The 14,341-nt window shown below is 40.4% G+C and overlaps 1 protein-coding gene across 3 annotated transcripts in view; it reads right to left on the bottom strand.

Annotated features, from left to right (window-relative positions):
- The window catches only part of LOC102198647 (capon-like protein), a 158,820-nt gene that overhangs the window by 91,261 nt on the left and 53,218 nt on the right, over positions 1–14,341 (bottom strand). For all 3 annotated transcript variants that reach the window (XM_013913826.1, XM_013913827.1, XM_013913828.1), the window contains exon 4: positions 6,287–6,428. In XM_013913826.1, coding sequence (XP_013769280.1) covers positions 6,287–6,428 — 142 coding nt within the window. The remainder of the gene's footprint in view (positions 1–6,286; positions 6,429–14,341) is intronic.

Below are 14,341 nucleotides of genomic sequence, written 5' to 3'. Positions count from 1 at the left end.
CCTTCAGATATTTCCTCTGTAGAACTTTGTCACAGTCACTGAAACGCTTCCTCCCAGTACCTGGAATTGTCTTCACCCAATTCAATGTGAACCTTGTAACCAAGGAAAGCCTGTGTTTCCATATTTTATTCCATAAAACTGCACAACTGCACTGCACTTGAAAACTGCCCACACAACAAATTTGCATTTGTTTTCTAGCTGTTAAAAATACACTTGACTGGCATAGGGGCTGCACTCCCTTCACTGGCAAAACTATATCAGCTGGCAAATCCATCTGCCCACCACTGGCTATCACGAAATAAAGCGAATAAGCATGAATATAAGAATATATAGTGGAAATACACTCACTTTCATCTATTCACCTGCTCGTTAACACAAATATCAAATCATCCAATCACATGGCAGCAACTTAATGCATTTAGGTATGCAGGCATGGTCTAGATGACTTGCTGAGGTTAAAACAGAGCATCAGAATGGGAAAGAAAATGTGAAATGGTTGATGGTACTGGTCTGAGTATTTCAGAAATGGCGCTCTACTGGGATTTTCTCACACAACAATCTCTAGGGTTACAAAGAATGGTGTGAAAAGGAAGTATCAAGTTCTTTCCGAGCTCGTTGCAACCAGTCTATTCAATTCAATTCGATTCAGTGACAGGATAAAATCTGCACTGTATGTTCTTGGTATGCAGAAGAATGCATGTCTGAATCAAACATTAAAGCAGATGGGCTCCAGCAGCAGAAGACCACACAGGGTGTCACTTCTCTCAGCTCGTTTTCCCCTCTTGTGCACCCAGCTATTAATCCTCTCCTCCCCCTCCACTCAAACCTCCTCTCCAATAGTTTGGAAGGAGCACAGCTTGTCATCTCCAATACTTACCATTCAAAACCTGCTGCCAGTACTACTCTCACCTTTTCCTCCATTACACCTCGTAATACTCACCCTTTCTACTCAACTGGCAAAGCTCTGCTGCCCGGTGTTTACCCGTGCTCTCTGCTACTGACATAATTTCCCCCTGTTGTCTTTGCTTCCCAGTTCAGCCTCAACTCTTTCCAGATGACTTTGTTATTGTTAATTACACTGAGAGAAGAAAAGAGCTAAGCTCCTTTGCGGGGAGACTGTTGCAAATTGAGAAATGGTGCATACATGGGCCTGGGTGGGAGCCATTTACAAATGACTAAAGAGAGCAAGCGTTATACGTCTTGGATAAATGATTACATATAGCAACACTTCCTCTTGGAATGTGTGACCCTGGTATGATGAATATGGCATAACTATTATTTCAAGCACTTTATAAAGGTTTAGCAAAGTAGATTTGCCCGAAGTTTATAATTCAAATGAAAAGTGATATGTAAAATTAGCCACCTGTGCATGTTACACTGCAGGCTCTACACAGATTCACTGCAGAAGTCCAAATTAAGCTTTAGGCTCAAACCCCGGCTCATATAAGAAAGTCAGCCGCCAGCTGCCTTCAGCCTCAGTGCCCACCCATGTCCACTGTGGGTGCAGACGGTGGTGACAAGAGGCCCAGGTGGCAGAGGCCTCCAGTGCCTCGGCAGAAGTGCAAGTAAGGGAAGGGCAGGGTTGACCTGAGGGAAGGGGGAACTGAACCCTTCTTTGTCTCCAAAACGCTGAGGGAAGCCTGGAGACAACATGAGTGCACTGTGGGCAACCATTAATTAGACTCATCTGCATGGAAACTTATATGCAGTGAATATTTTTCTGATTAGTACAGGGAACGGGGGGGTTATAAAAATGTAATCAGATTCAGTAATTTACCTTGTTTAAGCTACTGGAATATTCTAAATCTTTTAAAACCAAAGTAGCAGCAGCAGCAGTGGTTCATTACTCTATAAGTGAGCGTGAATTGAAAGAGAAGGGGAAGAAAACTGTGGAATCACTAGCGCTTCAATTCATTGTTAAAATGACCAAAATTACTTTGAGCTTTTACTGTTTCTTAGTTGAAAAAAGGGTTAAACAGGTATAAATGAACTGGAAGCAGGTGCAGTTGTGTTGCTTTTTGTCACTCCATGAATAAAATAGTCAAAAATCACACTGACTGAATCAAAATAACTTGCTCAAATAAACAGTTTTTGTTTTGTGTGCTTTTAAACTGTAGCTAAAAAAGTTATCATATAGCCCGTGGGCTTTTTACCCAGTATACTTAGCATTCACTGACTATCTAGTTACTGCTGAATATTCACGCCTGTGGCTCTGTTATAACTCATGCTAAATTGAACTGTAATGACACTGGCATTTGTTATCATTCAGTGGGCTTCGTTAGATCCAGTTCCAAGGTTGGAAGCTGACTTTACAAAGTTCTTTGTTGTTTATATTACTCAGTCTGGGTTGGACAACTCCTCTGAAACAGTACAGAAACATTGCCGCACACTTTCTTCTCTTCCTTTTCTTCCTTCTTGTGACTCCCTGCTGTTCAACCCAGTTCTCCATCCCCTTTCCTCTTTTCTAATCTACATTTGGTCTTTCTTCTTCCTTTCATCCTCCTCCTGCGTTTATTTTCCCCTCTAACATCATTTCCTCTTCCTCATCTCAACTAGACATGCCTTCCTCCAGCACACTATCTCCCCCTTTTTTTCCTCCCCTCTCCTCTCATTGCCATGATAATTAGTTCTTCAGATAAGCACATTGGCTGTGCGTGACGGCGCTTGTGTTATTTAACACACCGTGACAGTGAGTGCGTGTGTACAGACCTCTCCTTGTATGCATGTGAGGTCCTCTTTACAATGTGTGTGCGATGCACAGTTAGAGCGTGTGGGTGATCTCCGGGCTCATCAGCATGTGAAAACGAGCTCGTCTTTGGAGGGCTGGAGGGGAATCTGCAGATAACATATCCCTGCCCGGTGTAGATCAGGGCAGGGAGGACGACCAGCAGCTGGCCGCTGTAAGATCTGGAACAATGGTGTAAAAGAGCTGCATTTGATGACTCCTTGTTTTGTCCTCTCACGACCCCACTGAGAGCCACGTGTCCCCGGGCTGCCACACAACCCAAGCCGTCCAGACATCAGGCAGCGGATAAAAGTAGCTCAGACCACCAGTGTTGTTGTGCCGTTTCTCTGTGTTGACTCATCCATGATATTCGCTCTAGCATACCATTCTCCTTCTTTCCATTTTGGGCACAATACAGGCAGGAATCTCATCTACAGCTGTGTATGTGCAGTGCGTCTCCAGTACAACCTGTTAGTGCAGTCTGAGGACACATGACTATGCGAAGTGTGTAGGTGTTTGTGGGCACTGGGGAATGTGCTGACAGCCCTTCAGATTTTGCTTTACTTTTAGGACTTCCACAATGGAACTGATGACACTTCTTTCCCATTTTGCTTAGGGCATTAAAAACATACTTTTTAGGATTACAATCTGATACAACAAGTGCTAATGGACTCTCACTGGTTCTTCCCGAGACTCTTTCCTATCTCAAGGTTAAAACTGAAACTGACAACACAACGTTAGACGAGTTAGAAAAGCCGATAACCTGGGTATCAACTCAATGATTGGCAACATCTCCATTTTTCAGCATGACAATGAGCCCAAACACAACTAATATGGTATAAACCCAATGGTCTTCATGTACTAATATGTACTTTCTTACACAGTGTAAAAATAAACACGTATGCTATACTACTGTCCAATTAATGAAATGTGACCGGCCTATTTTGTTCCTACATTTGTTAATAAACGAGAACAGTTCTGAAGCAACAGTCTCGTATAATCACCATACTCTTCCACCCACATTTCTCTTTCTAAGGAAATGCCTCCAGGTGAACAGAGAAAGCGGTGACGCTACTGTACTTCTAAGGCAAGAAAGCAGCAGAAAGTCCAGCTGAAGAAATTAAAACAGTTATGTCCAAAGGCTCCTTTCTCATTTACTATGTGTTAATAGACCTCTTTGCATTGACTCATTACTTGTAATTAATCTCTGTCTCTCTTCCACAGCATGTCTTTCATCTTGTTTTCCTTCTCTCACCCCAACCGTTTGTGGCAGATCGTCGCCCCTCCCTGAGCCTGTTTCTGCCGGAGGTTTCTTCCTGTTAAAAGGGAGTTTTTCCTTCCCACTGTCACCAAAGTGCTTGCTCATAGGGGGTGATATGATTGTTGGGTCTTTCTCTGCGTGTATTATTGTGGGGTCTACCTTACAAAATAAACCACCTTGAAGCGATTGCTTTTGTGATTTGGCGCTGTATAAATAAAACTGAACTGGCTGAAATTATAGAAGTTTTTAATATGGTTTCCTCTGAGACACCCACCGTGGCTCAAATAAAGGAAATAAATTTGGACATCAAAAGAGATCAGAAACTCAGGGCAGACTGGAATAATGCGACGACATTAGCCTGTTGCATCCAGCAACGATATGTCATTTTTAATGAAAGATACGATAATTTAAGAGACGACAAAGAACACAGGTTCAAATTAAAAGCCTACACCTTTCAATTGAATCTTCTGTTTTCTTCATATTAAATGTAATAATTATTTTATCATTTAAAATTCAACTGTAATTTTTAGCATTAATAACAATAATAAGGATAATAATACTTCACTTGCTTGTCCAGATGGTCAGAGACACTTAAATTTGTTTGTACAAACAAATTCAGATACAAATATTATAAATGGCTGATGAATGATGATGATGATGAATGTTCATACGCGTAGGTTACACACAGATTTGTGCTTATGGACTATTAGTAAATACTTATTTTATAATTATAATTGTATTATATTAATATTTTAAATCAGTTTAAAACGCTTTTACGTTTTGTTACGGAAAGACACTAACAAACTTCTACAACATTCCCTCAGTTACTATTCTTAATATTCTCAGTTGCCAGTGGTTGCACGGCTTCTATTTTAGACATCAAAGGACCTTGATATCTCTACTGTAGTCCACTTCACGTATGTTACACATTGATGCTGATGGGGACAAACAGACCAGAGGCTGGCAACGAGGCCACCTTGAGGAGAATAGCTGCTAAATTTATATCGGATTTAGTTTATACAACAGATTTATGTTAAAACAGGAGGCATCACTTTAGATTTTATCAGAAGATAAAAATAATGAATTGGTTATGTCGTAAATTAGTCTCATGGTGGTGAACCAAGGAGCAGAGCAGGCAAAAACCAACAGCCATCAGTCTGTTTGGATGCTACAGTGTTATGGCAACAGTGCAGCATCCAAACAGAGAACATTTTTCTTGAGAGGAAAGACAAAGGTGAAGAGCGACTTGCTGCATAATGAGGATGGAACAGAAAAAAAAAAAAGCTTTTGCAGTAAAAAGGCATAAACATGCCATTTTGAATGATGTTCATATCAACTGTAACCATAAATTATCTTGGGGATAATTTCTGCATTTCTATGAATGCAGAAGCAGAGAGGTGATTGGAAATAAGCGAGGCAGGGGGAAATTACACAGGATGGAAATTGCAAGTATGAGTCTTATTCACTCAGCCACCTGGACAACCTCCAGCTAATATGAAAGAGCAGCACTGAATCCTCCCACAATTTAGGCACTCAATTTAACAATGTTTTGTTATGGGCGTCTAAAAAAAAAAGACAAGGTCTATCAGTCTATCGGCAGCACAAGCCTGGCTGTGTCTATCAGCGATGTGCCCTTTGTTGGCACATGAAAATGGTCCAGAAAGTCTGCTCTCAAGGTCTGCTTTTAATTTTGGACACACCGACAATGTTTTTACTGCCACAGCCAAACAAGCCTCGAGTCTCCTTCACAGCACATGCCTCTGAAGCACTACATTACATCAACCCACACACGTCTATCTATCCGCTCACTCCCTGCGCAGTTCTCATCTGAAAGTAAACCTCGTAAACAGCTGTATTTACTCGTCTTAAAATCACAGTGCGTTTTATCTACGTGGGCGCTTTACATGGCAAAATAACATTTCTGGCATCTCGCAGAAAAACAATCTTAGACTGTCTCTGTATGAACTTGCCTGTCAGCGTTCACTAACAACGCCTGCTGAAGGTAAAACAACAAATGAATTACCCTGAGACAAAACGTCACTCAATCAATCGTTGCATTTGCTCCTGACCTCTCCTCAGTGAGCTCACGTCTACTTTTTTGTCTTTTAATGAGTTCAATTCAAATTGAAAACTCGCACGCAACTTTCACCTTGCAGTCTTTAGTGCCTCTGCAGCTCCACCATTCTCCAAAGTGATCACAGTATGCACAACTGAACTTGCAGTAAGCACTTTTTAACAGACTTGAGGCCACAGCAGAAGTGCTTTTATAGAATAAAAAATGGAATGGTGTTCGTGTCTACCTGTGACGGAGGAGTCATTGCTGTTCTTGTCGCTGTGGTGGTCGTCCTGTCCATCTGTGTTCTGCTGCGTGTGCTGCAGACTCAGTTTGTGACAAACTTCAAACGCCTGCCCGACTGTCCGAACGATACGCATGGCCTGGCTCTGCGAGGGTGAGGAGACAAAGAAAGACAAATAAATGTAGCTGTGATTCTCAGAGTGTTATCAGCTGCATTTTTGTGTTGACATTTGGTTTTAAAGAAAAATTAAAAACTCTTTGCTGCGTTGCATTTTCTAATCGACTTCATCTAGTGTGGCATCTTTCTCCTTAGGCTTCCTCTGACTGGGTTTCTGCAGGTGTTTACCCAGAAACCAATACATGTTTCTGGGTATAAGGCAATGCAAACCCCATCACGAGCCACCAGGGTGATTTTACCAGATAAGACTGAGCCCAGTGTTGGATTCCGACTGGACCCAGAATCACTCTTAGAATATTTCCTGTCTCAGACACAACAAGCCCAGAACACGGGTGTGTAGGTCAGCTGGTGATTCACTCTTACATGGATGCACTGGGCCACATGATGATATCTGAGATCACTATGTTAAGAGATCATGATGTTGTTGTGGGGCCATCATTACAACTGACCAATCATGTTGTTGTGATGCTTTGCAACTTAAGTGGGGAGGAAAAATACTGAAACTGAATCGTCCTGTAGTGGAAAAAAATGCAGAGTCACAAAGTCTACATAAGGAAGAGGCAGAGCTACAAAGAAATGAACGGGCTTTCACCCGTGAGACTATGTTTCTACCAATGTACTGTAAATGTGGAATTATTACTCTTGGACTCAGTGGACTTGCTTTCATCCATCTATCTTTGATCCGATTCAGAGAGCCCATCCCAGCTGTCACAGAGTAAAGCTTACATCCTGAACATGTTGCCCAGCTATATCAGTTTTTAAAAAAGAAATGCGTCAGTTACATGTTGTATTTTCTTTAATTTAAAAAAAAATAAAATAAAGGTTTAGGTAAAGATTGAAGTTTCCATTTAAACTTTTTATGTCAAGAAGAAGAAAAATTAGACATAAATGACAAAAATGAGACAAAAATGACACATAGTACTCACTAGCTGGAAAGTTTCTGAATAATTTCTCATTACTTTTTTCAAGGGTGTAAACTTGAGGTCATGTTAACAATCTAGTGAAATGTGGCTTACATCGCCCGAGGTCTTCAAGATTTATTGGTGGAAAACTGACAAAAAGCAACTATAATTCTTACAAGTGTGGTGTGTGTTGTCAACATGTAGACAGTACTGTATAAAGATTTAAAATATCACATCACATTTGACCTCTGACCTCTCCTTTTAGGTTAATAGACTGATCTAAGGTCAAAGTGAGAAGCTATTTAAAATGTTTCTTACTGCTATTGCATTAATAAATAGGTATACAGGGAACAATATAGGGGGATTCTTTTGCCTCCAAAAACCATGTCACATGACCTCTGACCTCACTTTTGATTTCACATCTGCATTTCTTTTAAGATGACCCCAAAAATTGTTTATCTTCAAAGAAAATATTGCAAAAGGAAAGAGAATGAGGTGCCCAGTTAATTAGCAATATACGGTAGTATTAGATTATATAATATTATATATGTACCTTATTTATGTTCAGTTATTTACAGGTTACTCCTACTATACTATTCCCTTAAAAGTAAATACTGCCCAGAGACTGAGCCGCCTCGGCAGAACTTTGTACTCTCTGAATAATTCTAGTTATTATTATTATTGTATTGTAGATGCAGCTCTTTGTTGCTTTTATTTTTTTGTTTGGTGGGGTGGTGGGGGTGTTTGTATTTCAGCACATTGAGAAATTTCTCCTTTTTCCTCCTTCTAAGGCATTTCAAACAAACAGCAGCCTGTTGTTAAAAAAAATATACTCCAAACTCTGAATTTCTACTTTTGACTGGATTTCACTTTACCCGCAGGCACACCGACTTTAGTGCCTCTGCTCATCTCCTCCTTTTTCCTCCTTCGGCCCTGCTCTGAAAAGGCAGGTCAGGCAAAAACAACTTAGACGCTTTCTATCTCCTGTCAGGCATCTGCTCTATCTCCTCACAGTAGAAAGGCGTAAAGGCAGAAAAGATTTCATTGTAAAGCACTCATTCTCAGCTGAATGAGTATAAATGGATGAATCGTGGCCTAAAAGCCACAACACAATACACACATGACTGAAGGACCAAATCCTTTCTTGCCCTGCTTGTCAACACTGGACTAGTTTGAGGCTGTGTCCTGTAAGTGCTAACAGCATTAGTGCAAGCTCTGTATGGGATCAGAAAACAGTTGATGAGTTAGTGGGTTTTGACAGCAACTGAGCTCCTGGGCTTTGGCCTCAGCCCACAGATGTGTTTCTGTATCAGTAGTAATGTTTGTCTGCAGTCTTCTTAAAGCACATTTTATTATTCTTTTTTTTTTTTTAAATTAAATCGACTCGCTTCAGTTTAATTTAGTGCTGATGTTACCATAGTGACCAGCCATTGGTGGCACAACCAGCAGAAAGAATTTATGACCTCCCAGTGTGTCACATACCTTCTGACCCTTACAGAATCAACAGTCGTGATGACTAAGCTGCCTTGCTGGCATAAAAGCTCCATGAACCTCCACTTTGTTGTGCTCAGTCACCTCACTAAAAGTCACTGACAGCATAAAGCCATTTGAAAACTCTCTCTCTCAAAAAACAACAACAAAAAAACACTTTTAAAACCATAGAAATAAAAATTCAAGCCAAACTTTCAATGAAAATGAACATCAGAAATACACTCTGTGCAAGTAAACACCCTGCTGTCAGCTCAAATAGAATACTGAGGTGCAAAATAAGCATTTGGTTTAGCATTGCCTAAGTTTGTTTATTAAAGTGTAAAGTAGCAGGCGTCCCACTCTGTGCTCTCTCTGCATGCCCGAGCTCCTCTCCACACCTCTGAGATCAAACCGAGCCACCCTACGGAGGAAGCTCATTTTGGTTGTATCATTGACCTCATTTTTGTGGCCATATGTGAAGCCCATAAGTGACGGTTGGCACATAATCCGACTGGTTCACCACAACGGTTAAGCTGACCACGTACAATTCGCCAGTTGAGCTCATGCTCCATGTTGCGTCAAGATCCCCGGAGAGTTAAACCTTTAGCTAGGGTAGCATTTCCGTCAACCACAGAGGAGCATGCCACTGGTTTCTGGCTTCAGATTTGGAGGTTTTGCTACCACCACATTGCATGCTACAGGTTGTTGCAATTAAGGTAGTCAAATCCCATGATCTGTGTAAAGCAGGAGCTTGTTTCCAACCAAGAATATCTGTGCCAAATTATTTCCATTTCCAATTTCAATCATCCTCTGCTTCATCGTCCTTTCAGGAGTTCAATCAGCGTTATTTTATATATAAACTATCAAATCTAATCAAACTATATATCTACAGTTTAATAATACAGTAACACCGCACAATCTAATTTGTAGAGGGATGAAAAACAGAGCTGTCTAAGAATTCTCACAGTGACATGACTAAATAAATTCAGAACCAAAAAGAATTGAAGAACTAACAGTTTCAACCTCTTAAATGGTAAATATTGCTATGATGAGATTTTAAGAAATCCTAAGGATTTTTATTCACGCTAGTTGCAGTGACCAACTGGTAAACTGATCACCCAGAGACTGAGCGTGCAACCCACATAGCACCCATACTTCAAAAACAGAAATTCATAGACTGTAATGTAAAAGGTTGAGTAGTTGTTTTGTACTATATAGAAAACTTCTGAAGAGTATTTGCCAGATCAGCTGTTAAAGCAATGCTTCCCTCCACCTTCATAAAATAATTTAGTGTTTGTTTGTCTTAACACATCTTCCTTCTTGGTATTCAGTGACAGTGTCATCAACCAACCAGGCGTCATGAATACAAGTAGCTGATGTTCAAGATTATAGTGATAAAAATGCAAATTAAAAGAGATGTATTCAATTCTGACATCTGCTTTCTCTCTTTTCTAATTTTCTGGAGACAAGTGTTAATAACGTGAGACATCATCGCTCTACGGGCATTAAGAAAGAAAAAAACGAGTGACCCTTGAAGGCAAAACTCCACTTTTTTTAAACAAGGAAAAAGTTGTTCTGAAAATGATAGATGATGTTATTCAAAAATGTTAAGTATACACTTGCAGGCATCTCACATTTGGAGAAACTCTTGCATCCTTCACTCATCTTTCCTCCTTGGAGCCGTGGTTCTGTTTTTCCACGCTCTGCCGTTCCCATCTTCTTCATTTCCTCCTCCATTATCTCACCCCCACATCATCTCCTCCTTCTCTGTGGACCCCATTCATGTCTTCTCACCCCATGCTGGTCCTCAGACTGACAGTAAACAATCGTGTTTCCCTTTGAAGATGTTTGTTCCACAGGCAGTCATACCGGGGATGAGAGCAGATTCTGGTGTTATTGTACACAGCGAACACAGCAAAGCTCGGCTCCCCTGCCTCACACACCGACGCGTTGGAAAACACACAATTGAAAACAATGCTTTATACTTTTTCATTATTTTAGTCCTTTTTTTCCTCCTCTCCAATTCCCCTTTCTTGTAATTGACTCAACAGTTCAACACATTTTTTGTGCTTCTGGCTCAGAAAGATGACTTCCTCGTTCTTAATCCTACTAACAAAACCCCAAATTGGTTCCACTAAATGCTCCCATTAAACAAAAGAGCTAACCTCATTGAACTGCTGAAAAAAATGCTTGGGACATGGGCTGCCGCTGGGAGCTCAACAATGATAATACCATACTGAAGTAATAAGGGCAGAGGCAGCAACAATCCAATTCAATTTCAATTCACTTTCATTGATATAACAACTGTTGTCTCAAGATGGTTTATACTGTTAGGTAAAAGTCCTGGAGAGAAAACCTCAACAGTCAATCAACCCCCTATTAGGAAGAACTTGATGACAATGGGAAGGAAAAACACCCTTTTAACAGGAAGAATATTTTCTCTGCAGCATACTGGATCAACTCTACAGCTTTTTAAAGAACCTTTCAACAACCTAAATTACAACAATGAGCTGCAGTTGTCCAGCCGAGAAGGAATAATATTTTTCAAGACACTTATAAAAAAAGAAGAAGTCCTAAATCTGTCACCTGACCATGGCCTTTCTATGGCAGCCGGGATAGACTCCAGCCCCTCCTGCAACACTGATGAGGATAAGCGGAAGAAAATGTATGGATGGATGGATATAATAATTTATAATGGAACAGAGATACTCAGGTTTCAGGGTTATGGAGAATAAATGTATAAATAGGAGAATTTTTTTAAGGCACTTTGGGGCCAAAACTGGCAAAGTCAAATCCATCACAGTCTTTCATCTTTGCTAGAGTGAGCAGCAAAGACTGAGGGCACTACACAGGTCAGGTGTCTTTTTTGCAGCATATCAACCAGTTTAATTGCTTCTTTAAGAAGACATCCATATTCCCAGGATCTTAAATATCTATCCTCAAAGGCATCAGGAGCCAGTTCAGGGACTTTAAAACGGCAGTGATGTGAGCACTTCACTTGCTCCAGTTACAGTCTGCCAGAAGTACTTTGTAAGCTGCAATTGTTTTAAAAGCTTCTGGGGGGAGAGTAGAGTGCAATGTGCTGCAGTAGTTAAGTTTAATTGTAATAAAAGTATAGACCCGCTTCTCAGAGTCGCTGGGACAAAAGAAAACTTGAACCTTTTCATGGGGGCTTAAATAACTGATTGCTGCTTTGGTAAGGTCTCCTATGAGACCGAAAAACTGAATCGAAGTCAAAGGACAGAAAAAAAAGCTTTTTCTTCTTCTGGTCAAATGTGCTTATGGACAATTAAGTGCTTAGACAGTGAGATTAACGTGGAGGAGATTCTCTCTGTTGCTATTCTGTTGAAACTGAACTGGGACAACATCTTAAAGAAGTAAAACCTTGCAAAGTCAAAAGTGCCAAATGCGAAGTCCCTTTCAACAAATACAGTTTTAGCCATTTGTTCAAAGTCTTTAAATATTTTTTTGATGTAATTTGCCCCTTAGTTATGACCGTTGGGATTGGCAATGCCAGAAAAAATGCCCTTGTTCATTTTAAGAGTCAGCTGGGTTAACAAAAAGCTGCATATCATAAATACACAACCATATTTTCCAATTATTCCCAAATAATAATTGGGAATTACTATTATTATTATTCATAGCATTACTGTACGCTGTTTACCTTTTCAACCAGACTGCAGTCTTTTGAGTCTGGATCAGATTTCTGATCCAGACTCAGAAATCTGATACTCAGGGGTGTCCAACTCCAGGCCTCAGGGGCCGGTGTCCTGCAGGTTTTCGATGTGTCCTTGATCCAACACAGCTGATTTAAATGGCTAAATTACCTCCTCAACATGTCTTGAAGTTCTCCAGAGGCCTGGTAATGAACTAATTTGACCCAGGGTGATATCTAAAACCCTTGAGGCCTGGAGTTGGACACCCTTGGTCTAACTGGACTTTCCATACAACTATCTATGGCAACTGAACCAAACCACAGACTTCATATTAACAATAGATGCAGCCTCTGGGTCTGAAAAGTATCCTAATTGTCAGTAAACACTTTCCCAATGACTTTATATTCTCAGAACCAAGCTCCAAGTCTTCAACACATGACAACATGCTTTCAGGCTAACACGTCCAACCAATGCTGCCAATCTCAACATGAACCAAGTATTTTTAGTTGGGTAAAAATATATTAACTGGAGAGACACTTCACTCTCAGATTGCTGGTTTACTTGTGGTTGCTAGGGTATTTAAAAGTAGAACGGATAGCAGAGTCTTTGGCTTTCAGGCCCATCTTTGTGCTTACACAATGCTCTACATTTAATCGTAAATTTTTATTAATCTCTGGGTAGTTCGATTGTTAGTGTTTGGGGTTTTACAATATAAATGCTTGCTGTGATGTGGCATTATTTGAACTGAACTGAAGTGAAGTAAATTGAAGTTAACTAAAAAAAGACATAACTAACTGTTCCTTTGAGGTCCTCTTAATATAGAAACTCCTTGAATGTCCTTAGTGTTACACCACTATGTTCAATGCTGCTTTTAACACAATTTCTTTTTTAACTAACTTTTTATGAAGACACTTGCACTTTATCTGAACATTTTTTGCCTTCAGCCAATTCTCTAGCTAATCTCCAATTGTGGCAGCTGACAGGATCACTAAAAGATCTGTCACTCAAATGCAAAACCTCGATACCCTGCTGGAAAGGCTGCTGCTGCCTATGTTGGACATCTGTCACCATCTCTGTCAAGTCCTCTTTTTTGTCTCCAACTCTGTCCCCATCACTTTTCCTCTCTGTCAGTTCAACTAAATAAAAGTGTATCTTTTCCTTATCTTTGCCTTTCTATCCCTTTCTTCTCTACATATCAAGCCTCTGGTGAGCTGGCTCTTCCTCAGTGATGACGAGATGAAGTCTGTCCAAAAGTGTGATGCATTATTTATCCTGAATTACCCACAGAGGTTGAGCGGTGCTTTGGCTGTCCACTTGCAAGTCTTGGCACAGGCAAAAATAAGGGGCAAATGGGAATATAATATAATCTAGGAAAGAGCAGGGTAAACAAGAGCGGGGGTGGTGAGCAAGGGAATTGCTTGTGATTAAAGAATTACCACGTATATCTCTCTTCATATGTCTATTCCTTCTGTGATGACAGTTTCCTCTCGTCCTTCTACAACTTACGCAGCCATTGCTCAGTGTATACAAATCTTCTTTAGCATACAAGACAGATCATTTCACTGGCGTATCCTTTAAAGATTTGCATTAGACGCTCTCTGATCACTATAATGATCAGGGCACAGCATAGTCTGATCTTCAAACACTTTGATTGAAATTAGGGGGGGAACAGGAATGAATTATACCATAGTTCTGGCACTGCAGGTGAATATTATGAGAGTGAAATAACTCCTAATCAATGGACAAGTCTCTGTGTGCATGTGAATGCGCGAAGTGTAAGGAAATTGATTTATAACGTCTCAGTGACTCTTCTGAACCATTAGCTTGCTTTCGAGGCACCACACATGGCTACA

The sequence above is a fragment of the Pundamilia nyererei genome, unplaced genomic scaffold, assembly GCF_000239375.1.
Source record: "Pundamilia nyererei isolate P.nyererei 1_Seehausen unplaced genomic scaffold, PunNye1.0 scaffold00153, whole genome shotgun sequence".
Lineage (NCBI taxonomy): Eukaryota > Metazoa > Chordata > Actinopteri > Cichliformes > Cichlidae > Pundamilia > Pundamilia nyererei.
The sequence above is the reverse complement of the archived record's forward strand: the minus strand, read 5'-3'. Positions and strand labels throughout refer to the sequence as shown.